General features: G+C 38.7%; 1 protein-coding gene across 1 annotated transcript in view; it reads right to left on the bottom strand.

Annotated features, from left to right (window-relative positions):
- SLC12A2 (solute carrier family 12 member 2) overlaps positions 1-25,130 on the bottom strand; it is a gene marked incomplete at both ends in the record, with an annotated part of 51,670 nt that extends 26,540 nt beyond the window's left edge. The window contains 9 exons of the mRNA XM_079548470.1: positions 1,837-1,921; positions 2,017-2,144; positions 2,647-2,755; positions 4,711-4,821; positions 5,624-5,763; positions 6,495-6,590; positions 7,174-7,249; positions 9,126-9,245; positions 24,570-25,130. Of these exons, the coding sequence (XP_079404596.1) occupies positions 1,837-1,921; positions 2,017-2,144; positions 2,647-2,755; positions 4,711-4,821; positions 5,624-5,763; positions 6,495-6,590; positions 7,174-7,249; positions 9,126-9,245; positions 24,570-25,130 (1,426 nt within the window). The remainder of the gene's footprint in view (positions 1-1,836; positions 1,922-2,016; positions 2,145-2,646; positions 2,756-4,710; positions 4,822-5,623; positions 5,764-6,494; positions 6,591-7,173; positions 7,250-9,125; positions 9,246-24,569) is intronic.
- Positions 25,131-25,959: the final 829 nt, after the last annotated feature.

The following is a 25,959-nucleotide window of genomic DNA, read 5'->3' as shown; positions in this document are numbered from 1 at the left end:
ATCCATAATAGCACCAGTCTTTTAAATTACCATATTTCTAATCGCAAGACACAGGCAGCAACTAGAGCAGCACATTTCTGATTCAGTAACACTTTCATCTTCAGTTGGTCTGCAAAGTGTTCCTTTTGCAACATGAAAAACTGCAGTTTCTTACGTCTGAAAGTTGATCAAAGTATTCTATCAGCAAATTGATCAGTCTCTTGCTCATGTGGATTCAAGTTCTAAAGTATTCAGGTTTGGCACTAGAAGCCTGTGGTCAATCTAATTAGGAAATAAAGTACATAATTATGCTCCACAGGGCACAATTGCTACAGAGTATTTGGAAGAGCTACCTTATAATGCTAGCCAATAGAAGAAGCCCAGCAAAACCTCCATCTTTGCAAAGGAAGTATCACTAGTGGTAACACTGATGACACTTACTAATGTCAATTTCATTGGAAGGCAGCATAGCTAAGATACGGCATGGACTTTTAATACAACTCCCAGAAACTAATTTGTGTGACATGTATGAAAACGGTTTCTATCATAGGTAAGATGCACAAGATGATTACTTTAATTCAATTATTCTGTGAATAATTGGAAATCTGGACAACCACTGAAGCTCTGGAGCAGAACAGAGAATATCAAACACAATGTCAAACACAATGGTAAGTACTGCTGAGAATATGCAAAACCACTGTCACATGGAGAAGGGAGGCTGGGAATAGAGGTTCTACATTACTCAACCAACCTACAACTGTTTGCGCTCCGGCCACATGAAGATAGAGCTATAGAGATTTCTGAAAATGACATCACTTCTAGAAAAGGCTGGCCAGATACAAATACTGTTTGCTCTTTCCATTCTTCTGAAGATTTACTGCACCCAGCTCTTAAGGTAGGTTGTATGAGATCTTTCCACAATTTGCTTCAGGTAAAGTAGCTGACTACCACAGTCTTCAAATCAACACACGTTTGTTTAGTATTTCCTTAAAATGTAGTCTTTTAATCCAAGCATCATGCTCCTGCCAAATTCTAAGCACATTAATCTAAGTGACCGCAAGAAGTTAAGGAGTATCAGTGCAAAGGAAATCTTAGCTTCTCTTTGGTCTGAAGAGGTCAGACATTTTAGGAAATGAGCACATCTGAAGATCAAAATCTCTGCCAACAAAAGTTAGACAGCTCTGTCTATTCAGTGGGTCAAGGGAGGTCATCCTCCTCCCTCTACTCTTTATCAGTGGGGCCACATCTGGAGTACTGTACCCAGCTCTGGGCTCCTCAGTTCAAGAATGACAGAACTGCTGGAAAGAGCCCAACAGAAGGCCATAACAATTATTAGGGGCATGGAGCATCTCCTGTATGAAAAAGGCATGGGACTGTTCAGCCTGGAGACAAGAAGACAGAGAAGATCTTACCAAGGCTTTTAAAGTTTCTATCACACAGGAGTAAAGCAGATGAGGCTAGGCAATTCCCAACAATGCCCAGCAACAGAACAAGGGGCAATGGGCACAAATTGGAACACAGGAATTTCCAGATGAAAATGAGAAAAAATTTACTTTAATGGTAATAGAGCACTGAAACAAGCTTCCCAATGGTGTTGCAGAGTATTTTTCTCTGGAGATATTCAAAATCAATATAGGCACTTTCCCAAAGAAAAAGTTACCTATTTTAGGGAACCTGCTTTAGTAGGAGAAGGTAGACTTGAAGATATCCCAGAGGCCTCTTCAGACCCTAAGATTCTATGATAAATTCTCCATGCATAAAAGTTGAACTGATTTACGAACTGTAAATTTTGATACAGTTGAACTGTATCAAAACAGCATCAGAAAGAACACAAAAATAAACATATTCACTACTTACCTACGGATACTGCAATTCCCATGTAAACCAACGTAGTAATTAAGATGGCCAACAGTGTCCCTTTAGGTATGGCTGACTGAGGATCCTGAAAGGAAGATATCAGTAGACAGTCATGACAGGGATAGAGGTACACTCAGTGGTTCTGAATAAAATTCGCTGATTTGCTAATTCATTACTTACCGCAAGATCACCTGAGATATTAGCCCCAGCAAGTATGCCAGTTGCAGCAGGGAAGAAAATAGCAAACACAGAGAAGAAAGTTTCCTCATTTCGGAAATCTGGTCCAAAATTCTCCATAAATATTTCAGCTGTAGACAAAGATTTATATATATAAGTCCACCAGTACTGATACAGAATCTGTATTATTAGCCAGCTCTAGCCCCCTAATAACTCTGTATAAAGCCTTAACAGCACAGTACTGTAAACCATTTAACAAAAATCAACCGGAAAACATTTTGACATAGATAAGCTCTAATTTCTCAAAATAAAGTTTAAATAGAAAGAAGAAAACAGAAGAAGTACATATAATCTCATCCAGATTTTCGAAAAGTTAGCACAATTATAATATTGAGTAATTATTATAATATGGTACTATAGCAATTAGTGTGATCGATATTAAGCTGGGAGCACCAACTTTACATCCTAGAACTTTAACAAACAGCAAAAGTTTGAAAGAATCAGGACAATCTCTACAGTTAAATAGAACTACCAGCTATTTTACATGTTCACCCAGTATTTTAGATTTTCACTCGATTACAACAAGTTGACTTTTCATAAATACACTATACTATATTAGCTGTTCCAACATACCTTTATAACCAAAGAAACCTTTAGCCTTCTTGCTGTCCAAAGGAATAAACGTTCCTATAACAAAGTCTCCAATAGCAAGTATGAGGATCACCAATAAGACTATCTGTGCCTGAAATGACAGAATAAAAAAAACTATTGCATCAACTTTAAGACTCCACATTAAGAACATGCCAAGTGAACAGAAGAACAAGTAAGAGGTGTAAGGATGCAGCTCAGTGCTTACAGAAGTCTTCAGTAAGCTTAAGTGGAAAATTCAGTATGAAGTTACTACAGAGCAATTCCAACTGGATGTATTCAGTAATGAACCTTGGCTTTCCCACAAAGCTAAAAATATCTTCCAAATCTCTTCTTCACTTAAAGTCTTACACTTTAGAACAAATGGGCTTCAAAGACTTCAATATTAAGTCAAGTGGTAAGAATTTGAGTTCTAAGAAGTTGTTTCTGAAGCACGGTTTTCCAGAAACTGTCATCTTATAAGCTTTTTTGGTCAGCTTCAAAGCTGTTGTTGTAAGTTTCCCTTATTTTTACAAGGAATTCTCTAAGTCCTAGGTAACATCATAGATACTATTATCAAGAGGAAAGATTCAGTGTTTTGTTACGCTGAGCTGCATGTTAACCCACATGGATTGTTTGTTTGACAAGCTCAATTAGATCACCATGGCTGCTTTTTGCTTTTTTACGTTGCAGAAATCAAGCCAACAGCCTTGATTTTCACACTGTTTTTTTAAAAACCTATCAAACTTCCAGTAAAAATGAGGTTGTGGAGTATAACAGTTCAGGTTTAATATGGAGACACTAAACGTGAGAACATTTCTATGCAAGTTATTGTCATGAAATCACTCAAGGTGTAGAGAAAAACAAGAGCTGAAGCTTGAAACAGCAGTGACTACAGGTTCAGTAGCAGCTAGTTCCTTCAAAACAAAAATTAACTGGTTAAGAACAGCGTTGCTCAAAGTTAAATGCATACAGATGAATACAAGTTACAGAGAGGACGTGGTGAGAAAAGCAAACAATTTTCAAAGCAGCATGCTGATCAACTTAAAAGTGTTTGTTAAAATTATTTTTTCGTGTTTCTTTTCTCCCTGTAGTAGAGGCAAGAAATGCATTTATCTTTACTGTCCTTTTCTGCAATCTCTACTTCTACAGCTGGAAACAGCAACAACAAAAAAAAGCCCTCATTTTGATTACAAGTAGCATCTTGACGTATAAGTTTAAGAAGCTTCTACATTAAGCTGCCATTCAGTGTAGAAAACAGAGTCAATTCTAACTGTAGAAAATATTTGGTTCACAATCATCCTTAACCCGTAAGGGAGATGAAATAAGGTTCTCCTCAATTATTTGAAAATAAAAGAGACAAGTGAGCATGGTATAGAGGGGTACGCAGAAAGAGCCTTTTCAGTTCAGAAAAAAAACTGAGCAAGCCAGGTTGCCCATCAGAAGGCTTGTAATTCAGATTCTACCTTAAGGTATCCTAGGATCTGTGTATGTTTGGTTTCATAGAGTTTTCTAAGACCACACAGACAAAAAGATAAGACAAGTGTCTTAGCCCTCCTATACATTCATCAGCAGCAGCCTTCGCATCCCTCTTCAATGCTGGGTCTATTGACTGCTTAGTACACTGACTACTCCAAGTAAAACAAACGAAAAAACCCACAGTACACTACTTGAGCTTGGCTTCAGCTCTGGACGTACATTTTCCAATCAGAGAGCTCATTTGAAGCTCCCAGTGACAGAAAATTTTCATGTTACTGTGTTTCCTGTTTTGCTATTTTTGTTCAGAAAGCAGTAACTTTTAACCTACTTGAAAAAGCCATTAAAAACAGATCTTTTGAAGTTATCAGATCCACCTAAGCTTGCAGTTGAGCAAAGCCATCTAATGCTGTGCAAGCTAGCACTCGACAGAGCTGTTATAAAAGAACTGTCCACTGCTTGACTGCTAACAAACTGAGTATATATGATACCAAGTGCACTAAATGCATTAGGAAAAAAAATAAATCAGGGAGCTGAGTAGAAAATATAGACAGAAAACTGAAGAACTCAAAGGAGAAATTAACAGTTACTTACTTTTGCTTCCCATTCCATTCCCGCAACAGAAATACCTAACAATATAACCACAGTGATGGCTCCTATAATTCTAATGTCATTCATTTCATCAATCATCAGTGTTCCATTTTCCTGACAAAACAAAAGCAAACAAGTCATATACTTCACCAGGTACTTGTATTCCCTACTACAGAATAGAACTGTATTATTACAGACTGTAATTTACTAGTAACAGTTAGCCTCTGTATTACATATTTGTTCCTTTAAAATTCCCTGTAGAGATGATTTGTTTTTTCAGCCACCAAATCACTGTAAATGAAAATAACCATTCTTCATCATAACACAGCACCATAGAGAATGGTCTGTCTTGAAGCGTCAGAAAATTAATCAGCCAAGCAACAGCTACCATCTTGTATTTATAGATCTAATTTGTTGTTCATTATTTACTCTTAATTCCTTCAGTGAACTCCAAACTTTTTCCCTTCTCTGAAAGGTTAAATTTTTCTTAGTTTCATTTCATCAAAAATTACAACAGGTTATGTTTATCTTAAGAAACTGCTCTTAACAAGAAAAGGAACTTAATGTAAGTTAATATCACTTATGACAGAAACGCTTACTAAGACTCTTAGTATTACAAACTTACGGTTCTACATCATGTATCTGTACCTCCACCCTTCTCAACATCTGTTTAGGAATTCACTGTGAATTCTTCATCATATGTTTCAAGGAGAAACAGTGTAGAAAGTTTTAGTTTGACACCAGTGATAATTTGTTTTATATCAAAAAGCAATTTAATAACAGTAAACTAATACTGTAATATCTGCAGTAACCTTCAACCTCATTCCATGTTTTGTTAAAACAAAAACTTCTGGCAAAAAATGACAAGTCTAATCTGAATAGAGTATAATTAATGCAATCAATATAGTCAATATACCTTAAGGAGCTCCACAACTGTTTCTGCAAAGCCAACAACGTACATTGCTACTGCAACAGCATTGGCAAATGCAAAAATCAGACCTATGGCACCTCCAAATTCTGGTCCCAAACTTCTGGAAATTAAGTAATATGCTCCTCCTGAAAGAAGAGGGAAAAAAAATGACAAAAACACTACATGAAAGAGCCAAAGAAATACATACTGGCATAAATAACTTAATTCATATATGACTACAGTATAATTTATTCTTGCATCTTCCCTGGCACATCAGAAAATACCCTGAATTCCAGTATTTCAGGGGCAGACATACTAGAGAAACAGAACTACATTTCAAATTTTTAACACCAGTCGGAAGACCTGATTCACAAAACACATTGTATTATCCAGCAATGAAAACAGCTCCACTATTTAAAAATAAACAAAAATAAGTTGTAATATACAGGCAACAATATTATTGGGCTTTTTATTGCAAACTATTAGAAGCAACTGTACATAACTTTACAATTACACATTTACAGTAGCTACAGAAACTACAGTGAGACTTTTCTTTCCATTCTTAAAACATGATACTTTCGTAAGCACAGAAGAATTAACTGTGTGTTTTTAAAATTTTACCACAATTACCCACACAAATACCTACAATAGTAGGTATCCTGTAATGTCATGAAGCAGTTTGAGTAGATCACTAGTACCAACTGTTTATAAAGCTATTATCTATGAAGGCAAAACTTAACTCTTCCCTGCTTTTTATCCATTCTTTTCTTACTCCCAGATGCTAAAAGAAAGTGGTAAAGAAATTAAAAGTCCATCATTAAGATGTATGATTCAGAGTGATTAGGTACTTTAAAAAGCCATACAAAAGTAGCTTTACCTCCTCTTACAAATCCATTTGTGGCTATAGCTGAAGTAGACAGTCCTGTAATAGTAGTCACAACAGTGGCCATTGCAATAACAACAACAGACAGACCTTATGGAAAAGATGAAAAATGTTTAAGTTACAGAGAATTGAAATGTAAAAGTCTTCAACTTGTTTAAAGAATTGGTCTTGCAAATCTGACATGAGTTTACTGTACGTGGTCCCCTACATTCAAGCCAAAAAAAAGGCTGTATTTCCCTTTTGTTCCTTTTCCTGGATACAAACAAAACTGGATGTTATCTTCAATCAGCAGAGTAAAAACCATATACTAGAAGTTCAAGGAAACACGTGCCTTTTGCAGGTGACAGATGTGCTACAGTCCAGTTCTTAGTCACATTATTTTCTTCAAAGGCTTATACACTATACAGTCTATATATAGATTTTAATAACAAGATATCCAAAAATTTATCTCTACAATTTACTGAAGATTTGAGAATATCAATTTTAAAATTATGACCTTGTAGCCAAATGAGAAGTTCTAAGCAACTTTATACTGTTTGAAGTTTTGATAAAGGTAAAATACTGGCCATATTACAGCAGTTTTCTACCCCAGTTTAAAAAGTTCAGGATCAACATTTGCATTAGATCGCATCTAAAAGTCACTGAAATCAACGTATAGCATTTGTATGCATACCTATTCCAGCTTGTCCTACAATCCATGACAGTCTGATGAAGAGCATCACACCCCAAATATTTAACATACATCGTACCTAAGATGACAAAAGAGACATTTAATGTTTGTCTTACAGTTGCAGTCATCTCCATTAATTCATTCTACTTTATATACTGCTTGAGTTACCTTGTAGCTCTCTCATTATTTTTCAAATGGTTTTTACAATAATAAATAAGTTAGACAATTTTGGTTGGATTAAAAAAATAAAAGGGAACCTAAGCACAATTAAAATATTACTACCCTGAACAAGAGAAAGTTAAAGAGTTCAAAATCTGACATTCTAGTACTTCTTGATCAAAAAATACAAATAAGTAATTCAGACCCCAATCTTCAGGATTCAAAATTTCTACTGCAGAATATAATCACTAAAATACAATTGCAAGGTCTCAAATTGTTTAAGTTCAGATCTCTCATATGCTATTTTTCAAGTACTAGAGCAATACCCTGCCAAATATTTTCTCCATTTAATAAACTGTTAAACTCAACAATATACCACAGTAGAACAACATGCTAACAGGAATCTGTTTGTTCTTATCCTCAATAAGATAGATTTTGCACTGCACAGAAGTCAGTTAGGAGACAAATTGCAAGTTCAGGTGTCCCTCTCAGCTGGAGAATACAGCATCAATCCTGAAAAATGTTTAGCTGGTCAGTGAAGGTTCCTCTCCAAACTAATAAGGTAAAATGTTTGGAGAGATTTATCTTTTGCAAAATGCAAAAATATCTGAGCTAGAAGCATTCACCTTGGCGGCTCACGCCTACAGGGAAATACTAACTGGAAGTTTCAAACCTCCTTAGAAGTTCTAAATAGGTTTTTGAAGACATGGGGCAGCAACATTAATCCCATGAAAATACCTAGTATCAGCTTCAAGTCATCGTAGAGAAAACGCACTATCAAACTTTGCTTTCAAACTCTTTAATACTTAGAACTGTTGCTTAGAAAAATAGCGTAAATGTAAAATTCAGGTTTAGAGAAATTCAACATCGGCTTCACACCTGCTCTGAAACAAGCAATTCAGTCCTTGATTGGGGTACACCAAGAGGAAGGGACCAGATCTGTTATACAGCTGCTGCAGGTACTCTTTCTCCCATGTGAAAACATATCACTACTTCAAGACTTGTAAGGAAGTTGCTAATGCATAGTGGAATCTTGCTCAACTAAGATCTAATGTTTGAGTTCACTATATATTAACCAGTTACTGCACTTAAAGCCTCCATTACAACGTCTCACAGCTTTGGAGAGTACAGGTACTAACCATGGCTTCTCCCTGCCAAAGTACTGAAAAAAGTTAATATGTACTTGAAACAAAATTGCCTGTGTTATCCATAATTTTTCATTATTCTGAGTGGGGAAAAACTCAAAAGTTTCTTTCTTGATCATAAAAAAGTACCAGTATTGAGTCTCCAAAACCTGGGAGAAGTCGATTTCTTCTAACAGGCTCAATGAAATTCACATATTTAATTGAAGTCAAGTTTTGCCATACAAATGTAGGCACCCTCCATACAGCAGTATTTATTGTTTACGAAAAAAAAAAAAGCATCAAGTTCACTGCCCAAAACATCACAAAGTGAAGACACAGGTATTTTCTCAGTTTTCATTTGTTTGTACCAATTACAACTCATACACAGTTTAATAGCTTGTTTTTACTAAATGTGAATAATTTATATTAACTTTTATCGTTTTACAAATTATGCAACTTCAAAACAACAAATCCTACACAGAGAAACCACAACTGCTTCAAAACTTAGAATTAGTATTTACATCCTTAAAATTCAGTAAAAAGAAAACAACAAACTTTTCTATAGTTCATCGTGTGCTGCCTTTATCCAAAGCTATTACAGTCCCTTCTCAAAAAGATAAGGTTACTAGAAAGACCTTTTTAAGGCACTTAAGTACAATATATCAAACTTACCAATACACCTTTTATCCACCCAAATTTAACTATCCCTTTGCTGTCAGGAGTATAAGTGGCAGCAGCATCTCCAGCTGGTGTTCCTTCCTCTCCATTTGCATAGCCATCTTCAAAGGGCTCCTTAAATACAGAAAACAAATGTTTACTCTTTTAACAGCATAACAAAGGAACACAATACCCAGATTTTAAGAACAGTGTACTTCTGCAAGTTGAAAAATTAGAGAGTGACAGGGCATAAATCGCCATTTTACATTCCATGCAACAGGCATGGAATAGGTTACAAATTTTGACAAATATACATCAAGGTTGGAAGTACAGTTTAGCTATTCTGCCTCAGTTAGTGAAAACTGTTCACAGAGTAATAAATACTTTTAAGAATCCATTCTCCAGCACCAAGAAACAAACATCTATTGTTTGTTTATTTTTTTGCTACAACAGGTATATAATTTCAAATACAGGTGACTGGTACAGTGTATGAAGTTTTATTTCTTAATCTGAAAGTGCATTGCCGCAAGTTACTGGTTTTGTCTACAAGACTTCCTGTAGCCCAGGCTGAGCTGTTAGTTCATCAATTTTCCAGGACATAAATTATTGACTTTCCTGTAAGCTATTCCACTATACATTGTAAGATGATGCTGCTGGAAAGGAGAGTGGGGGGGGGAGTGGCGTTTCAGGAAAGAAGGAAGAAGGATCTGCTCACAAACACTGTGCAGTTTACAAGGGAAGGATGAAAGATGGGAGGAGCTTGAGCCCCATGCACAAAGACCGATTTGGGGCTTCTCTTTACCATTTATCTTAGTCTTAGAATATGTAAGTCTCAATTATTTGAGGTGCGTATATATTTATCTGCATGCGCATTATTCACACATACACAGTCAGCTTGCTCTTTAAGAGCCTGTTTTGTTTTGTCCAGTCAAATCAACAACTAAGCATTTGAACATAAGTATTTCTTGCACTCACTGCATGAACTCTTCAGAAAAGATTCTAGGCAAAGTACGCTTGTAATCCAAGGCAACAAATATAAGAATGAATATACTAGGAGAAAAACTGACTACCATTCAGAAAAGACTATTCGACAAAACAGCTCTTGCTGTTTTTGCGAGGCAGCTTGCATCCCAATGAGGTAAAAACAGAATTTATCTTCACTAAGTAAAACAAAACTGTCTGAACTCGATTTACACTTTCAAGTATTCTCTGTACTGCAGGCACACAAGTTTTCATGTGAGAAATGTTATTCTGTTCCTCCATCTTACGTATTAATACCAAATATGCAATCAGCACAGAATCCAAGGAAGCATTTACACAACTATCACTTATAGAAGGTGTCAGCTATAGAGGCTATTATACAAACAGATTATGTCAATTTTATCCAAAACTCATAGCACAGGCTCATGCCTGTACTTCTCTCAAGTACTTTGTATCATGGAATTCATACAAATAGCTGCATCTACAACATATCCAGAGATCGTATGTGGCATAAGGCAGAATCCCCAACAATTTTCAGATCATTACATTTACCAAGTAGGCTTTCTCGTCTCTAGGAAGAAATTAAACAAATGCCCACACTCCTAACAGACAGCAAAAATCAAAAAGTTCTCATTTTCTAAACTACAAAAACCTGAGTGATATCTCTAAACCTTGCTCAGAGAACACTTTCAGGTTCTTATCGATTCAGATCAGCCTGAGTCTCAACAAGAAAGAAACAACTGCTAGCACAGAAGGTTTGACACAATCCAAATCTTTCTGTACTATCTTTTTAGTATTATGTTGCTTTATCAAGAGAACACCTAATACAATGCACTGAAGGTTTGCTGGTATCAGCAATTCAAGCTCCCCACAGACTTTTGTGGTGACACACACACTGCCATTTCCTTCTACACCACTAAACCGAGTAGCCACAGCAACCTGATAACAGTGAGGAATCCTGAGATGCTTTCAGCTCAGAAAGCAAGTCCTGAAGTCATAAAAGATCATTTGACAAGTTCACCATCATGAAACAAAACCTCCAGTCAAGTATGCAATTGTGTAATTGTACTTAATTATTCCTATCCAGGGAGAAACACGTTACCATCAGAAAGCACAACACCACATCTGCAACAAACTCAGTTTTCAAGTGTGGCATTAAGGGAGCTGTGTTTGTATTAACAAAGCAGCTTTCAAAGCTTTCTCCAAGAAAACTGCCAGCATTTGATATCATATTCTGGTTTACAAAAAGTCACATCATGTTTCTAGTAAGAAACAATACACTTGGGGGGTTTTATTTTGTTTTTCTTTCTTTTGGAAGTCTGGTAAGAGTGAATCAAGAAACAGATGTAAAATTTCTGTCCAAAAACACTGAAACATTATACACATTTGAAGTAGTTAACATAGTAATACTGTGTCACAGCAGTTTTAAGAAATAAGGCAAACATTTTCCTGCATGCTCTGCTTCTTAAGAGAAAGATGACAGCATCCTAGTATCTAGTGCAGGACACAATTACACAGTTCTGTGTGTGACCATAGCTTATCAAGTAACAGAAGATCCTCCATTCATCATAAAATTATACATTTCACTGGAGTACTCAAACAAGTCTACCACTTAGTCTCTCTTATTCTGAAGGAGATAATGGCTTGTAACTGATATTTATCATCTACCAAATCATTTCCAAGATACTCACACAATAAATACAAGAAAGTTTTGTTCTGTATGCCTTGTCTCTCTACACTGTGCAATACTTCCTTGAAAGTTATTTCAAAGTACACACAAAATTTAATAACTGAAAGGTTACTGCTAGTTATCAGCACTAATGGGTGCCCAAAAAAGCAGCAGCAAGAACACAAGCATTAAAAAGCGTGGGCACAAAAGAATTCCAAGTTTAGCCTTTTAGTGCCAGATTAATAAAGCATCACTGTGGTCTCAGCTGTAAATAAAAGACACAGTTTATTCTGCCACGTTTGTGGTCATGAGGAAGCACTGCTTTTAATCAAGTCATTGAGTAGGGAAAAATGGAAAAATACATGTATGATGAGATCTTAATCAATAATGAAATATAAACATTATAGTACTTTGTAATTTGTGGGTTGGGAGGCACAGAAGGAAATGGGCAGTTATCTACCAAAGTAGTCTTCTACCTGAGAAGCTCAAAGAACACACATCGTTCACCAACACTTAGCCAGGATACATTTAAACATTAACAACTGTAAAACACTGATAGGAATCTAGAAAGAAATAGCTGAACTCTATTCCTACACACAAACCTACATTGCTATACCATAGTTCATTTAACAGTTTAAGATAATCTACTTCCTCTCCAGTGTTGCTTCATGAGGACAACAATAAGCTATTTGTGTCAACTATGAATACCCACATACTTATTAGAAGTGCATGAGAAATGAGGAACAACTTGACAGGCTGAAGAAATTTGAGTTTTTTCAATATGCAGCATGTATACTGGTGTCCAGAAAACTTGTCAGCAAAAAAAAATGCTGCTTTATCTAATCAGAGTTCTGAATCAACTGATAATTGCTTAAGTTTTGCAGCATGTTTGTTTGTGGTGAACTTATCTAGATTCCATTCAAAGTGACATATTGAGGCTTTGCAGCCTACTGTATGAGGTAGTACCAGAAAGAATACACATTAACTCATTTGTTCTCACTCCAGCCAGAGTTGCACTGAAGCCTGGAGAAAAGGACAGGACAACTACTAAGTCTGTCTTTTATAGTACACGCCTTTGTAGAAAAATCCTACTGAAAATTACTTATTTAGACCATCACTGCCCTTAACTGTTAATATTTTTCTTACAGTAGAGTGTATTTCAGCATATTCTGAATGAAAACATTATGTCTATACTTATATTCAGATCAATAAACAAATGATCAGGAAATGCAGATAGCAAACATGTCTGCTAAGTAGTAGTTTTAAGCATGCACATTAAAGTATTGATCTGTCAAATTTTCAAATGAGTTGCTCTTGGAAAGACAAGGGGAAGGGACACTGCTAACTCAAGTACACCATTCACTGTTAACAGGCAGAAGACAACGGTGTAAAGTTACTAGCAAATTCAAAATACTGAACAAAGACTTGATGGATTCCTGATTTCTTACCAATAGTTCCCATCCTCCAGACGTAAATACCACTTAGGTTAGGAGACAGAGACAAAAAATTTATCTCGCCATAAAATAATACACTTGATATAATGTTTAGACCTCACACCACATATTCATTCTGATTTTATAAAATATTCTGTCAAAATCTGAGGATAGGTGTAGCTTAGATTCCTTCCTCTTCCCTCACCAACACCTTCCCCCCATATTTTAAACACACTTTCAAAGTACTCCAAGTTCGAAGCTTCTCTAAACTTTTTTTTTTTTTTTTTTGCCCAGGACAATCTTATGGACTTTTTTTTTTTTTAATTCAAGTAAAAACTCTGTGACTGTTTAAATAGAAGCCTATACACAACCTGCTTTGTACTCTGTCTGATTTGGCACATTCCAATAGTGAGTAACTTACTTGCCTAATCCTTCCTATTTCCTTTACTCTGATGAAAGGGGAGAAGGCCAAAGTATCATCTGAGACTGCAACACAACTTTTTTTTCCACTCAAATCTGATCAGTTACTGATTTAGTACATGGAAAAAGAACCAACTACGTGCTTTCTTTAATACAAATTCCCTAGGCTTCAAAACAGTAGCTTCTCCTTCCCTTAGTAGGATATGGTAGTGAAGTAAACTTAAATAGCCTGTACTATCAAACTGTCAAAGAAAATCAAAAGGCCTCATATTTTTAAGCTCCAACTTCTACAGCAATATTTAGAAGTGGTTCTCTCCTACATTTAATCAAGAGAACAGTTGCTTGTATTCAAGACTGCCTTTTATTTACATACTCTCATACCAAGCATAGTACTTTCATCATTTAACACACTTTCTGAGGACAGAGCAACAGCCAAGCCACCCAGGAATGGTTTCTCATCAACTCAAGTACAGGCACAACAGCTGGGTTTAACAACATGTCTCTGTTTTCATTAACGACCACCACCAAAGCCTACACAAGGTGACTGTGCTTTTATCTGCTACTGGTCTTGTGTTTAGACATGTTTATAGCAATCATTGACAATAGAACTCCTCCTCACACATCTTCTACAGGTCTTCAATGCAGCTTTCAGTTTCTGGAAGAAAAGATCAACTCTATTGGCACCACCACTTCTAAGAAATTCCTTTTAGAGGAAGGAAGTGATTGGTGCAATGTATTGATCCAGATGTGGCATGCCAGTTGTCTCAAGAGTAAAAGTATCACTACACAAGCTGTTTATGACTATAATCTCTACAACTCCACAGCTGCATACAGGTAATGCTATGACCACCAAGAACAAAACCTGTCACTACAGATAGCACAATTTATTTTTTTTTTTGAGTTGACAAAGCTGAAAACAATGGGGAAGCAAAAATAATAACTATGTTATTGCGTTTTTAATTCAGGCATACTTTTGCTAGAGTACAGATAAGAAGAAAATGAGACTTTGAATAGTTATCAAACAATCAGCAGAATTACAAAATGTTTCCCTTTTAGGAAAAAAAAGTCTTTCTTGAAGGAACAGACCTTCCATTTTCCCTTCTGGAATGAATTTTTATATTCTTCCTCCCACATCACTTGTGATATTTCTTATGGCCTGAATATAAAATTTAAGCAGCACTGAATTTATTTTATACATAGAATAGCTGCATGGAATAATGTGCTGACATAAGTGTACAACTCCCATGCAGACACAACTTCTGTACCAATATAACTGCAAATATATGCAAGTGTGCTACCATACCAGCAAAGAGTAAGCTGGCTCTTAAAACACTTTTGCTTGCAGCTTGCAGTTTGCACTTAAGGGTCTTCAAAAAACTGTTCCCATGTTTTAAAGGTTTTATCTCCCTGGTTTTCTCCAGTCTAAAAAACAAAGTACTGAGTTTCCTTTCCAAAATTTGTAAATCTCCATGGAGCCATGTTAAATACACTGTTATCCAGGGACAAAAAAAAAAAAAAAAAGTCTTGTGATAAATTCGCATGAACATTTATCAAGAACAGCTTCAAATTTGCCTGTGAATACAGGGTATTTAAGTAATTAAATATGTGAGGGAAAAAAAAAACAACAGTTCCAAACTTTAACTTGATCTGGTGACAGTAATTCTCAAACAGTTCCTCAGCCTATTACTGTTCAGAATGGCTCAGGTACAATTGATAGCTTTGCTCTGGAGACTAACAACAAATCATAACAGATTTTTAATACCAAAATTGAATAACATTTACAGTACTGACAGCTTTCAAGTGTCTGATGGAAAGAAGCACCATAGGTAATTATTCAAAAATATTTTACTCTATCACCACACATTTAAGGTAAGGTTAGTACTCATATGGAGAATATATTATTTATGTTCTCTACTGATCTGTTTCAGTATCAGAAGCATTAATCCTGAAGTTTTGTTAGACTGCTTTCACTTATGACAAAATGAGTTTATCAAACCCTCCCTCCTACTAAGAATGCAGAACTATTCAGCATATCAGTATTTGGATTTGGCTGAAGCAGTGCTTCTTACTGCTTATCTTTACAGCTATAACCTAGAAAAAAAGTCTGCTAATGCATTAAACGGCACCCAAAATTTACCCACTGCAACAACAGATTAATTAACCAAAAGAAACATGATCTACTCTTAAAGATTCACAGAATGAAATATGAACAGATTCAACCACTGGATACCAGTTTCAATTAAAGGAAGTTGTTTTCGAGTTTGCAGCCAAGACACCAAAAAACTTAAGTGCTTTGGTTACATTATCCTCTTCACAATTACATGTTTAAAATATAGCAGCAAATACTTTTGGCATTGACTTCCAAAGATTATAAAAGAGATTGCAACAACAGAGATTCTTACTGTTATCTTAAACTGAAATTAGCCTGTAGTACTTTGATTCAGTGGAGCAATTTTAAACACAGGAGAAATTTATAGTTACAATTAAAATGTCAGCTGAAGATTTAGCCAGCTCCATATCACTGCTATCAGCTTGTATTTCACTGTCTTGCAACTCAATACTACTCTTACACAAACATTAAACAACATTTGAGCGTATTTATTCATATCCTTATTTTCCAATTTTAAGAGCCATTCATACTTAATTTTTTTTTTCCAAAGGAATAGAAAATCATCTGTTTTTCCTTCCACCTCTCACCAATACTTGGAATTATTAACCTTGCAAGCAAGACTGTTAACGAAGAAGTTCATTCAAACAAGTGATTTCAACTTAGGAGTAAATCAAAGTGCTCAGAAGGTGGTATACTTACTAAAAGACAGATAGGAATCTTATTAACCAGACTACCACTTGAATCTTACGTGCATGCTCTCATCCTGATGAAGGATTTGAACCACCTAGATATCTGCTGCAAAAAAATATATATGGTGAGCCACAGGCAACCCAGGAGACCTCTGGTGTACACTGAGTACCACTTCCAGGTCAGGTATTGGACAGACCAACCAGAGATGACACATTACTGGACCTGGTGCTCACCAATGCAGAGGAGTTCATTCAAAAAGACCCAGAGGTAGTCCAGGCTGATGCAACTATGCCCTGGTTCAGTTTGTGATCAAGGAATATGGGCCTGGCAAAGAGCAGAGCCCCAACTTCAGAAATTGTGTATTTCACAGCCACTTTTTTTTTTTCTTCAAGAAAGCAACATACTTTTATGATAAAATCTGAAACAGATAAAGAGTATACCTTCAAGGAGTCAGAATAAATATACTAAGAAAAGGAAGCTTCTCTACTTATACATTATCTATTTTATAAGTAACTCATGATAATTCCTGTTCAATCAATACAGCCTAGACAAACCAAAAGGTTGTACAACCATGATTTAAAACAAAGGTCTTACCAAAGGAAAAATTCAGGACAGAGGCAAAAGACAAATATTCTGCAGACAAATCTGTAATGTCAGATCAATAATGACATTAGAACAGTGCATCATATCCCAAGGTTGATTCCACTACCTTCTTTACCTTCTCCCCCTACTGCATTACTAGGTTTTAGCTCAAAAATAGGAAAAAAAAAAATCACATTTCTTTTTAAATATGAGATCAAAACAAGGTCTCTCTCCAAGTAGAGAGTGTTCATCAGTGCATCTGGAAACAGTGGTAGCATCAACAATTTTTAATGGCCATAACGTCAGCATAAGAAGTTAAGATTTAAGTCTTTGACTCCATTAGGAATTTCACTTACTGAAGAGGAACAGTCACACGGACTGTGAGTAAGCAAGTCTAATATCCAAGGAAAGGTTAAGATTTGAAAGCCTGCAGCCAATGAGATGGAATGAGAAGGAATGAATCCTTCCAAGCACCTTACACATGACAAGACCAGTTCTGTTGAAATCTTCAAGGGACTGGACCCTGGTGTACCTATCTGAAATATATTCAGCTCATTTTCCATGCTAGTAATAATAGAGACAAAGAGCATTTTTTAAAAGTATAAACACCTCTCTCCACTTTCATACTTTGATTCATAGATCCCTCCATAAGGATAACACAACATGAATACCCAAGTGAGCTCACAATACCAAAATAAAAGAAACAAAAGATGAACTCTATCCCATGGTATATCTATAATGCTCATATCCTGCACTCCCAGAAATATGGTAGATGAAGTCAGCCCTTCCTCTCAAGGAAGAACTGACACAGGCATTAAAAACAACTTTCTGGCAAAGGAAGATTTAGAAAGTGTCTCCACTTCTAGTTAATGGGAATTCTATCATTACTGTCGAGTTACAAAACACAGGAATCGTTTCCCACACAAACACTGAGATAACCAATCTGTCCAGCTGTAAGGGGAAGAAATACTTGTAGCCTAATTCACAAATCAAGACTTGCTTTTCATGGATTATAGTAAAAGCCTCTATTTTGGTATAAATATTATTAAACTCTTTTCTGATTTAGATAAGTCTTACCCTTGCAGTTTTTATAAGTTTTAATAGCATAGTGTTTGGATCTACTGGTGAAGAACATTACAGTTGGAAGTGAGAACTCCTTTCCTGTCCTCTCCAGAATCATACTGGTTTCCCTGCTGCACCACTGAATTTGATCCTTTTCAAAAGAATCACTGTACAATGAATGACTATCAAACGGTTGTACTTATTTGACATGAAAAGAAAAATCATTCCTCAGAAAAACAAATCAAGGTTCTGAACAAAAGCAGTTTTCACTTGATTATCTGAAGAAAAAAAAAAGTCTAATATATGTAACAGTTAAAGGTCTTTCCCAGATTTTTTAATACAACTTAATTTTTCTCCATAATGAGGCAGATGCAGCACTAAATTAAATAAGAGCCAAATCAAATCCTATTAGCAAGCCACTGGCATAGTATTTTGCACACTGAAGTACAGTCCAAACAATACAATGTTCTGTCCATAAATGCAAAAGAATCCCTATTTCAGCCTCACTTAAGAACCTGTTTTCAATACAGCAAATTCCCAAGTCATCTTCTACACTCCATGCCTCTAAAAGGTTGATTTTTAGAATTCTTGCTGAAGAAACTGCTTTTCAATTGTCATCCATTCCTGATAAACAGAACGATGCACTTCCCACTCAAGAGGTAGGGATTAAGAAGTAAGCATAGCACAGTATGCAGATATAAGTTATAAAAAAAACTCTTCAGTTTCTAATTTTAAGTCTGTTTCCAAGCAGTGAACTTACATTTAACCCATTTTCTTACAATGGACTAAATAGTCCAGTGAAGTAATTGAGAAAAAAAAAAAAAAAAAAAAAAAAAAAAACCAGTTAATCGGTGATTAAGTTTTTAATATCACACCACAAAGTGACAGATGCAGCTTACTGCACAGTACCCTAAGCCACCACAGAGCACAGTTATTACCATGAAGCACATTTGTACCAGCATAGTGTTATATTCAAGTCAAAGGTGCCAAACTGCTTACAGCTTAAGAGCAAATTACACAGGATAGTCTTAGGAGTCTCTCTACCATATAAACTCCTCCAAGCAAGTTGAAACATTAACCTTGCACTGACTGCTTCTTCACAGCTGCAACAGATGTTGCTATTTCCTTTGAATTCAAAAGTTTGAATAATCTGAAATAGAAGCTGTTCATTTGAGGAAGTTAACGAGGGAAATGAAGACATAAGGTGAGCTTCCTTGTTAAAGTGACTGGATAGGACCATTTTTCTTTTATTTTTACTCACCACATCTGTGAGTGAGTTAAATTTATTGTCCAGAAAATTTTTTTTTTTTTTTTTTTTAAATGTTGAGAGAAAAAAAACAAAAAACAATTCATTAAGTTTATCAGGAATAAATAACATGCTGAAGTGGAGAGAAAAAAAAAATAAAATCAAAGATGTTCCACATGCTCAAGCTGCAAGAACTGGATAATTTCCAAAACACTAAGAGGCAAACGATTTTAAGTCCATCAATAAGACATTTTTTTTAAGTTAACAAATGAATACACTGCAGTTACTGTTATCTACGATAAAAAGAGAAGCAGGAAGAATGGGTTTGTGATTGCTCAAATTATTTGAATATTATATAGAACTTCAGCAAAAAATCTGCAGGATACAACGGCAGATACAGCACACTGGTTTAAATTACTCCAAGACAGTGATCTTGTCAACATCCTTCTCTGCAAGAATACTCTTTAGAACTGAAAATCAAATGACATCTGATCAAATACAGTACCAAAGGGGAAAAAAAGTTAATCTGAACATTCATATTCATTCCACAGCACCTTCATTTTTAACTTGTTGTGAAGTAGCTTACGCTGAAAGAAAAGCTATCCAGAGAGAAATCAGTACTATTCTTTCACATTTTGGTCTTGAATACGTTACTTACACAGATGATAGGAGAGCAAAGACCACCTTATTAAAAATCATGTTTTTCTGAACAAGTCTCCTCACTCACTTGTACTCCACGAGAAAATTAGTGTGCCTTCTCTTCTGACATTAGTGCTCATAAGGCTCAGAGTACTGCAGAAGTCTCCAAGGAGGGGTGCACGAAAACCAAGAGACATGCAGGACAATTCACTGGTATGTAGAAGAGAGTATTTTTCCTTTAATACTCATCAATAGATTTTTTTTTTTTTTTTTTTTGAAGTGGTGCTTATCTTCATCACATCATTTTTTATATCCTATTTGTTTAAATTTTATTATGTACATTACACAAATAAAGTAGAACATTATGTAATTTATAAATGCACATATACTGTGGGTATGAACTCGAAATCATTTTACTGATAGTTGCAGAATCAAAGAAGTTTGGTGGCCACTGTTATAGCCTATTAGGGAGTCGACCCCTGGCACAGAAAAAGATCTCCAATTTTGGGAGGGGGTTGTTTATTTTGTATAAGCCATGCCAATTTCCAGATTCAACTTAAAGTTGCTGAAATACATAACCACAAGACAAAGCAGAATTTGTATGCTTCCAGCAGCAACCTATGCTTGCATTTTCAAACCATAGCCTGCTAACAGTTCTATTATCTCCAGCTTCTCTGGAACCAAACAAAAAGTAGTAAGAACAATATGAGCAATTTACTAATGACTGTTCAAGGCTTTGTTATTCTACTGGTTCTGGACTGAAGACATCACAAAGATCAGATAAAAGAAAATTCATGCAACATAATTTTGCAAAATACAAACTGTCCTTATAAAACAAACTCTGGAGAACTAACATAAAACTAACTGCTGCTGAAAATAGCAGTTTATTACTTATCACAATCAAGGCAAAAAAAAATAATTGTGTGGTTCCAGGATAAATGAGAATTTTCCACACAGATTTTAAAAAAAACATTAGAACACCACTTTGCACAAAGCTAGTAAAGCTTCATCCAAGCTCATGAACACAAAAGTTCACCATTTTTCAAAAACTGTGAACAAGAACAGTTACAAATGAAAAGCTTCTAGAAGTACAGTGACCAAGCTTGAGAACTTCTCATGTTTTATTTTAGTGGGACTAAAGTTAAGAAAGAAATAAAGGTACTGCTTACAAATATAAAGAAAAGAAAGAAAGATAAAAAGTGATCTGAATTAAATCACAGTAACTCAAGACTTATGAGGCCTCATGATTGACGACAGCCTTCAGCAAGGTGCTGCAAGAAGAATCCTACCTGCAGGAGCCAGCCTTACAAAACGGCAGCAAGGAGGATGCAGCTTTCAGACCTCACATTACATCACCAGCTACCTGGATAGCCTAGAATCACCTTAAGTCTCCTACGGATCATAAGCCCTGTCTTCTTCACAGACTACCACAGACAAACCAAGAAGTAGAAGAAAGTTGCACCAATCATTCACCATTTTCAAGAGAGTATATAATCTTTGTAAAAAAAAAACAAAAAACTAGTGCCATGCAGTTTTTCCACTGTACCCAGCATTTTAAATTGTAAGAGAAACTGCAATGTTCCTTCAACAAAATAAAAATTGAAGATATTTTAAAGAACTCATCATCCAACTTGATTGAAAAATTAGAAAAAGTAATCAACACTGATTTCAGATGACCCTGCACTAAGATTATCAATAACTTTATTTACTTATCTTCCAATTCAGAGGACAGACGTGACTTTTTGTGGAGAAGGTAGCTAGGCACATTTTTGTTCTAGAAGGAATGTTTTGTTTTTTTTTCCCCCCAGTTTAATTTGGATAGCAGGGGTAAAGTTTGTCCTCTGAGATCACCATGTCACAGCCTGTCAAAGGACAGGCTAGCACATTAAGTATTTAGCGAACAACAGAACAAAGCTACCAGTAGAGGGCTTGGTCTGCACACAGACCACAGTTCTAAGTGGCTGAACAAAAGGCAAATATTAAATCAGAACAGTTCACAGACTGTGAAGTTGCTCGTTTCAAAAATAATTTCCCCAGTTAAGGCACTTCCATACATTTTTGTAGGGCAGTAGATAAATTAAACAATCCAATTCTGGCTTTAAAAGCATCTACCTTCTGGAACTGTAAGGCGTGTGATATTATAGCACATATACATTGAGGTAGACAAAAGACATTCCATACGCTTTTACAAGCTACAGTTTTACTTTACTAGGTAAAACATATTCCTAAACTCTAAGAAAAAAAGGAAAAGAAAAAAAAAAAAAGGAAAAAAATCAAGGTCACTTATCAATCTTTGTTACGATTGAAGGAGATCCTCTCAGCAGGGCAGGGCACACCACTGCAAACACAACAAAAATATGCAGAGCACATAAGGTTGTTTCCCTCCCCCTTCTTTGCTAATAATAACCATCTTCACAGCTGTAAGTCTCTGCAGACTGATGCTTCTGCATCACCTTATCTGTGACATTAGCAATTGTGACAGTATCACCAAACTACCGTTTCTCTACAAGAGAGATTAACACAAACCAAGGAGACAAGCAAAATACCAACTACCTTGGCTATGTGCAGCCAGTGATAAGTGACAAGCCCCTTACTTGGAGCTTAAAATAAGAGAGAACATTGGTACTATGCAATCCATCCAGTGAGTACTGAAGCATCACCCAGCTGTACTGCCATAGCCACTTTCAAAAACAATTCCTTCCTACTATAAGAATGGCCAAACAACATCTCAGGTGGCTGGTCTGACACCTATCCTATCTTCATAAGACAAACTCCTGCAAAAAGGTATTCCTTCCATATGTGCATCTTCCTCAAGCACCGCATCCTCCTCAAGCAGGGCTCCTCTGTGAGAACAGAATCAGAACAACTGTTAGACAAATGATATTGTAAACAAAGCTACGGAAAAAATACAAAATATATTCTTTCACACGCACTAGCATTAGCATTGCAGAAACACTGCCTGTCAACATGCACTTACTTTTGAAAAGCAAGAAAAGTGTTGTGCAGACCCAGGGTAAGATGAAATAGATGAATTCAAGCAGCAAACACACTGCTGTGAGTGCTTCTAGATCAGTCTTAATGCAAAGTAAAAGCCAGTCTTGGTACACTGGATTAAGAAGCTATTCAAGGCCAAGAAAATGAATGGCAGTACCCTGAGGAACAACGAGCATTTTTGTGGGGAAACAACAGATCTTTAGTTAGTATACATTGCATTCAGTGCTGCTAGGATGTTCGTACCAACTGCCCTGCTAACACTTACATGCAATACAGCTTATGGCAGTACAAGCAAAATCACTGTTGATTAGAGAGTTTAACTTTTCAAGTTCATAAGAAGTTGGAAGGAAAAGATCAAGTTAGAAAAAAAAAAAACAAAACAAAACCTTAAGCACCTACCCATTCTGCTGAACAAATTAAGGCCATTTTAGAAATTAGTACTTTAAGTTCAGCAATGCTTACAATGCATCTATTTTGAGACCCTGTCCAAAGCAACCTATCAAGAACAATTCTTTTAAATTTGAATAAATGATGCTTATAGAAAGCACAGTTCCAAACTGTTTCATTATGCACCAAAATGCCTTAATGGTATCACGAAGAGCTTGCTGGGCTGCCGCAATATAAACACATAGAATACCTGCCTGCCAAGCTTAAGACTGCAGGACAGAGTTATCCAACAGCCTTCCCTTTCTGCTCCTCATCCCAGCTTAGAGCTGAAGTCAGAAATATGAAACAAGTTTGGTGCGTTTCCCATAGAACATATGGCTTATTTATAGTGGCTCTAACCTCACACAAACAAGTGATTGGTTGATTTTGCTCCGCACTCAGAACCAGACTAACAGGCATCAGTCCTCAGCAAACCTAACAAGCAATAAGACTATGCCACTACTGTTAGTAAGCATTGTGCTATCTAACCAGAACTGTGTCACGGAGACACCTCCTTGCATCACCAAACAATCCCTGTATCAAAATAAAGAGCTATGTTTCCAGAAAACATAGCTGGAGGATCACCAGAAACAAGAACCACAGCACAGATGAATACGGATGCACTGAGCTGCCTAATGAGGGTCTGAAGCAGCGGAGTCGTCAAAGACAGACATTTTCTCATGGAATTCCTGCCTGACTGACTAGGAGTGAAAGATGGGATGTAAAGAGCTCTGGAAGCAGAACATTCCCCACTTCATTAGGATGCGGCCCACATGCTCCCTCATTCCAATCGACCGGTGGAAAAACCAACTGAGGTACGCACACATCAGCGCGCTGCAGAACCCAGGGGGCTGCAAGAAAACAGCGCTGCAGTACTTTAACGCTCCACTCACAACACGGCCCTGAGATTACCTCTCGTTAAACCCCGCAGCAGCAGCAGCCGCCTCCTTCTGCAGCACCTCGCTGAGACATGCTCCCTCCCTTCCCCTCCCCGCAGCGATGCCCCGCAGAGCCCGCAGCCCCCGTTTGGCAGCGAACGGAAAACCGCTTCATTCGCGGCCGCCGCTCCCCGGGCTGCGGAGCACGGCCCCGGAACGCACGGCCGCAGCGCTCCGCCGGGCTCCGTCTCCAGCAAGGGGATGGACAGGAGGAGGCCCGACGTCCCGGGGGCCCCGCCGCCCCGGGGGCCGCCCCGAGGCCCGCTCACCTTGTCCAGCTCGTCGTGCAACTCGGCCAGGCTGGGCCGGATCAGCTTCTCGCCCAGGTCCGCGGCCGTGTGGCGGTAGTGGTCGATGCGGGGCACGGCGTCCATGGTGTTGTGGCCGAAGGTGCGCAGGTAGTAGGTGTTGGTGTGGGTGTCGTAGTAGTAGTGGTGGTGCCCGCCGGAGTGCAGGCTGCCCTCGCTCAGCACCGTGTCGCCACCGTTCTGGAAGCTGACGTTGGCGCCCTCCGAGCTGCCGCCGGCGCCGGGCTCGCTGGGGCTCTCGTCGCCGGCCGACGGGTCCACGAAATTCACCCGAAAGCGGCCCTTGGCTTCCTCGCTACCCTTCCCCGCCGCGTCGACTTCTCCGTTGGCCTTGCGGGGCGCCTCGGCCACCAGGTCCACCTGGAAGCGGCTCTGGCTCGGCGTGGGTCCCAGCGGTCTGCCCGGTGCGTCGGCACCCGCATCTTTCCCCTCGGAGCACGGCTCTCCACCCGCGGCCCCCGGCACCTTCAGCTCGCCGGGGCCCGGCTCCCGTTGAGGCGGCTGCTGCTGCTTTCCCTCCATGGCTGCTCCCTGCCCTGCCGACCAGTGCGCGCGGCAGCAGCCCCGGCTGCTCTGAACGCCCCCCGCGGCGGCGGCTCCGCTGCTTTAAGCCGCCAACCAGCGCCCGGGGCTGCAGCGCGCCGCAGACAACGCAGCGCCGCGCCCCGCCCCGCCGCAGCGCCAGGTGATGATGCCGCCGCCGGTGTGGCCGCCGCCCTCGACCCCCGCTCGCCGCCCGCCCCCTCCGTCCGGCTCTGCCTCCCGCCGCCTGACAGCGCCGCGCGGGGAGGAGCGGCTGCGTTGCCGGAGAAAGAAAGAAGGAAACGACGCTCGTCGCGCCCCCCGCCCCCTCCACCTGAACCCCGCGCCGCGGGGAGAGGAACTGGGACGCGGAACGGCTTGGCCGCGCCCCTCGCTTCCCCGCTCGAGAAGAGGCGGGATGCGGGGGGCCGCCCGCTCCTCAGGCTCCGCCCGCTGCCGGAGAGGGCGGCGGCGGCACCACGCGGGACGAAACGACGGCGGAGCCGCCGCATCCGCCCCGCGGGGAGCGGCCCCGAGGCGGAGGTTGGGGGGGAGGAAGGGAGGGGGAGCGCGGCGCCCCGGCTCTCCCGCCCCGCCGAGCCCGCCGGCGCGGGGCCTTGTCTCGCGAGAGGAGCGTGGCTCCGGCCCGGAGCCCCCGGGAGGAGGCGGCTCCGCAGCCGCCGGCGTGGCGTTCTGGAGCCGCATCTCGATCCTTCGCGAGCGCGCTATCGCTGCTCGGCGCGGGCGTGAAGGGGTCTGGGGGGGGTCCGCATGTGCGGCTCGGATAAGCGAGCGCGGAGAAAGGTGGGTCAGCGCGGAGCTGCGTGCA

The sequence above is a fragment of the Tetrao urogallus genome, assembly GCF_951394365.1.
Source record: "Tetrao urogallus genome assembly, chromosome: Z".
Taxonomy (NCBI): Eukaryota; Metazoa; Chordata; class Aves; order Galliformes; family Phasianidae; genus Tetrao; species Tetrao urogallus.
This window is presented reverse-complemented; position numbering and strand designations above follow the sequence as displayed.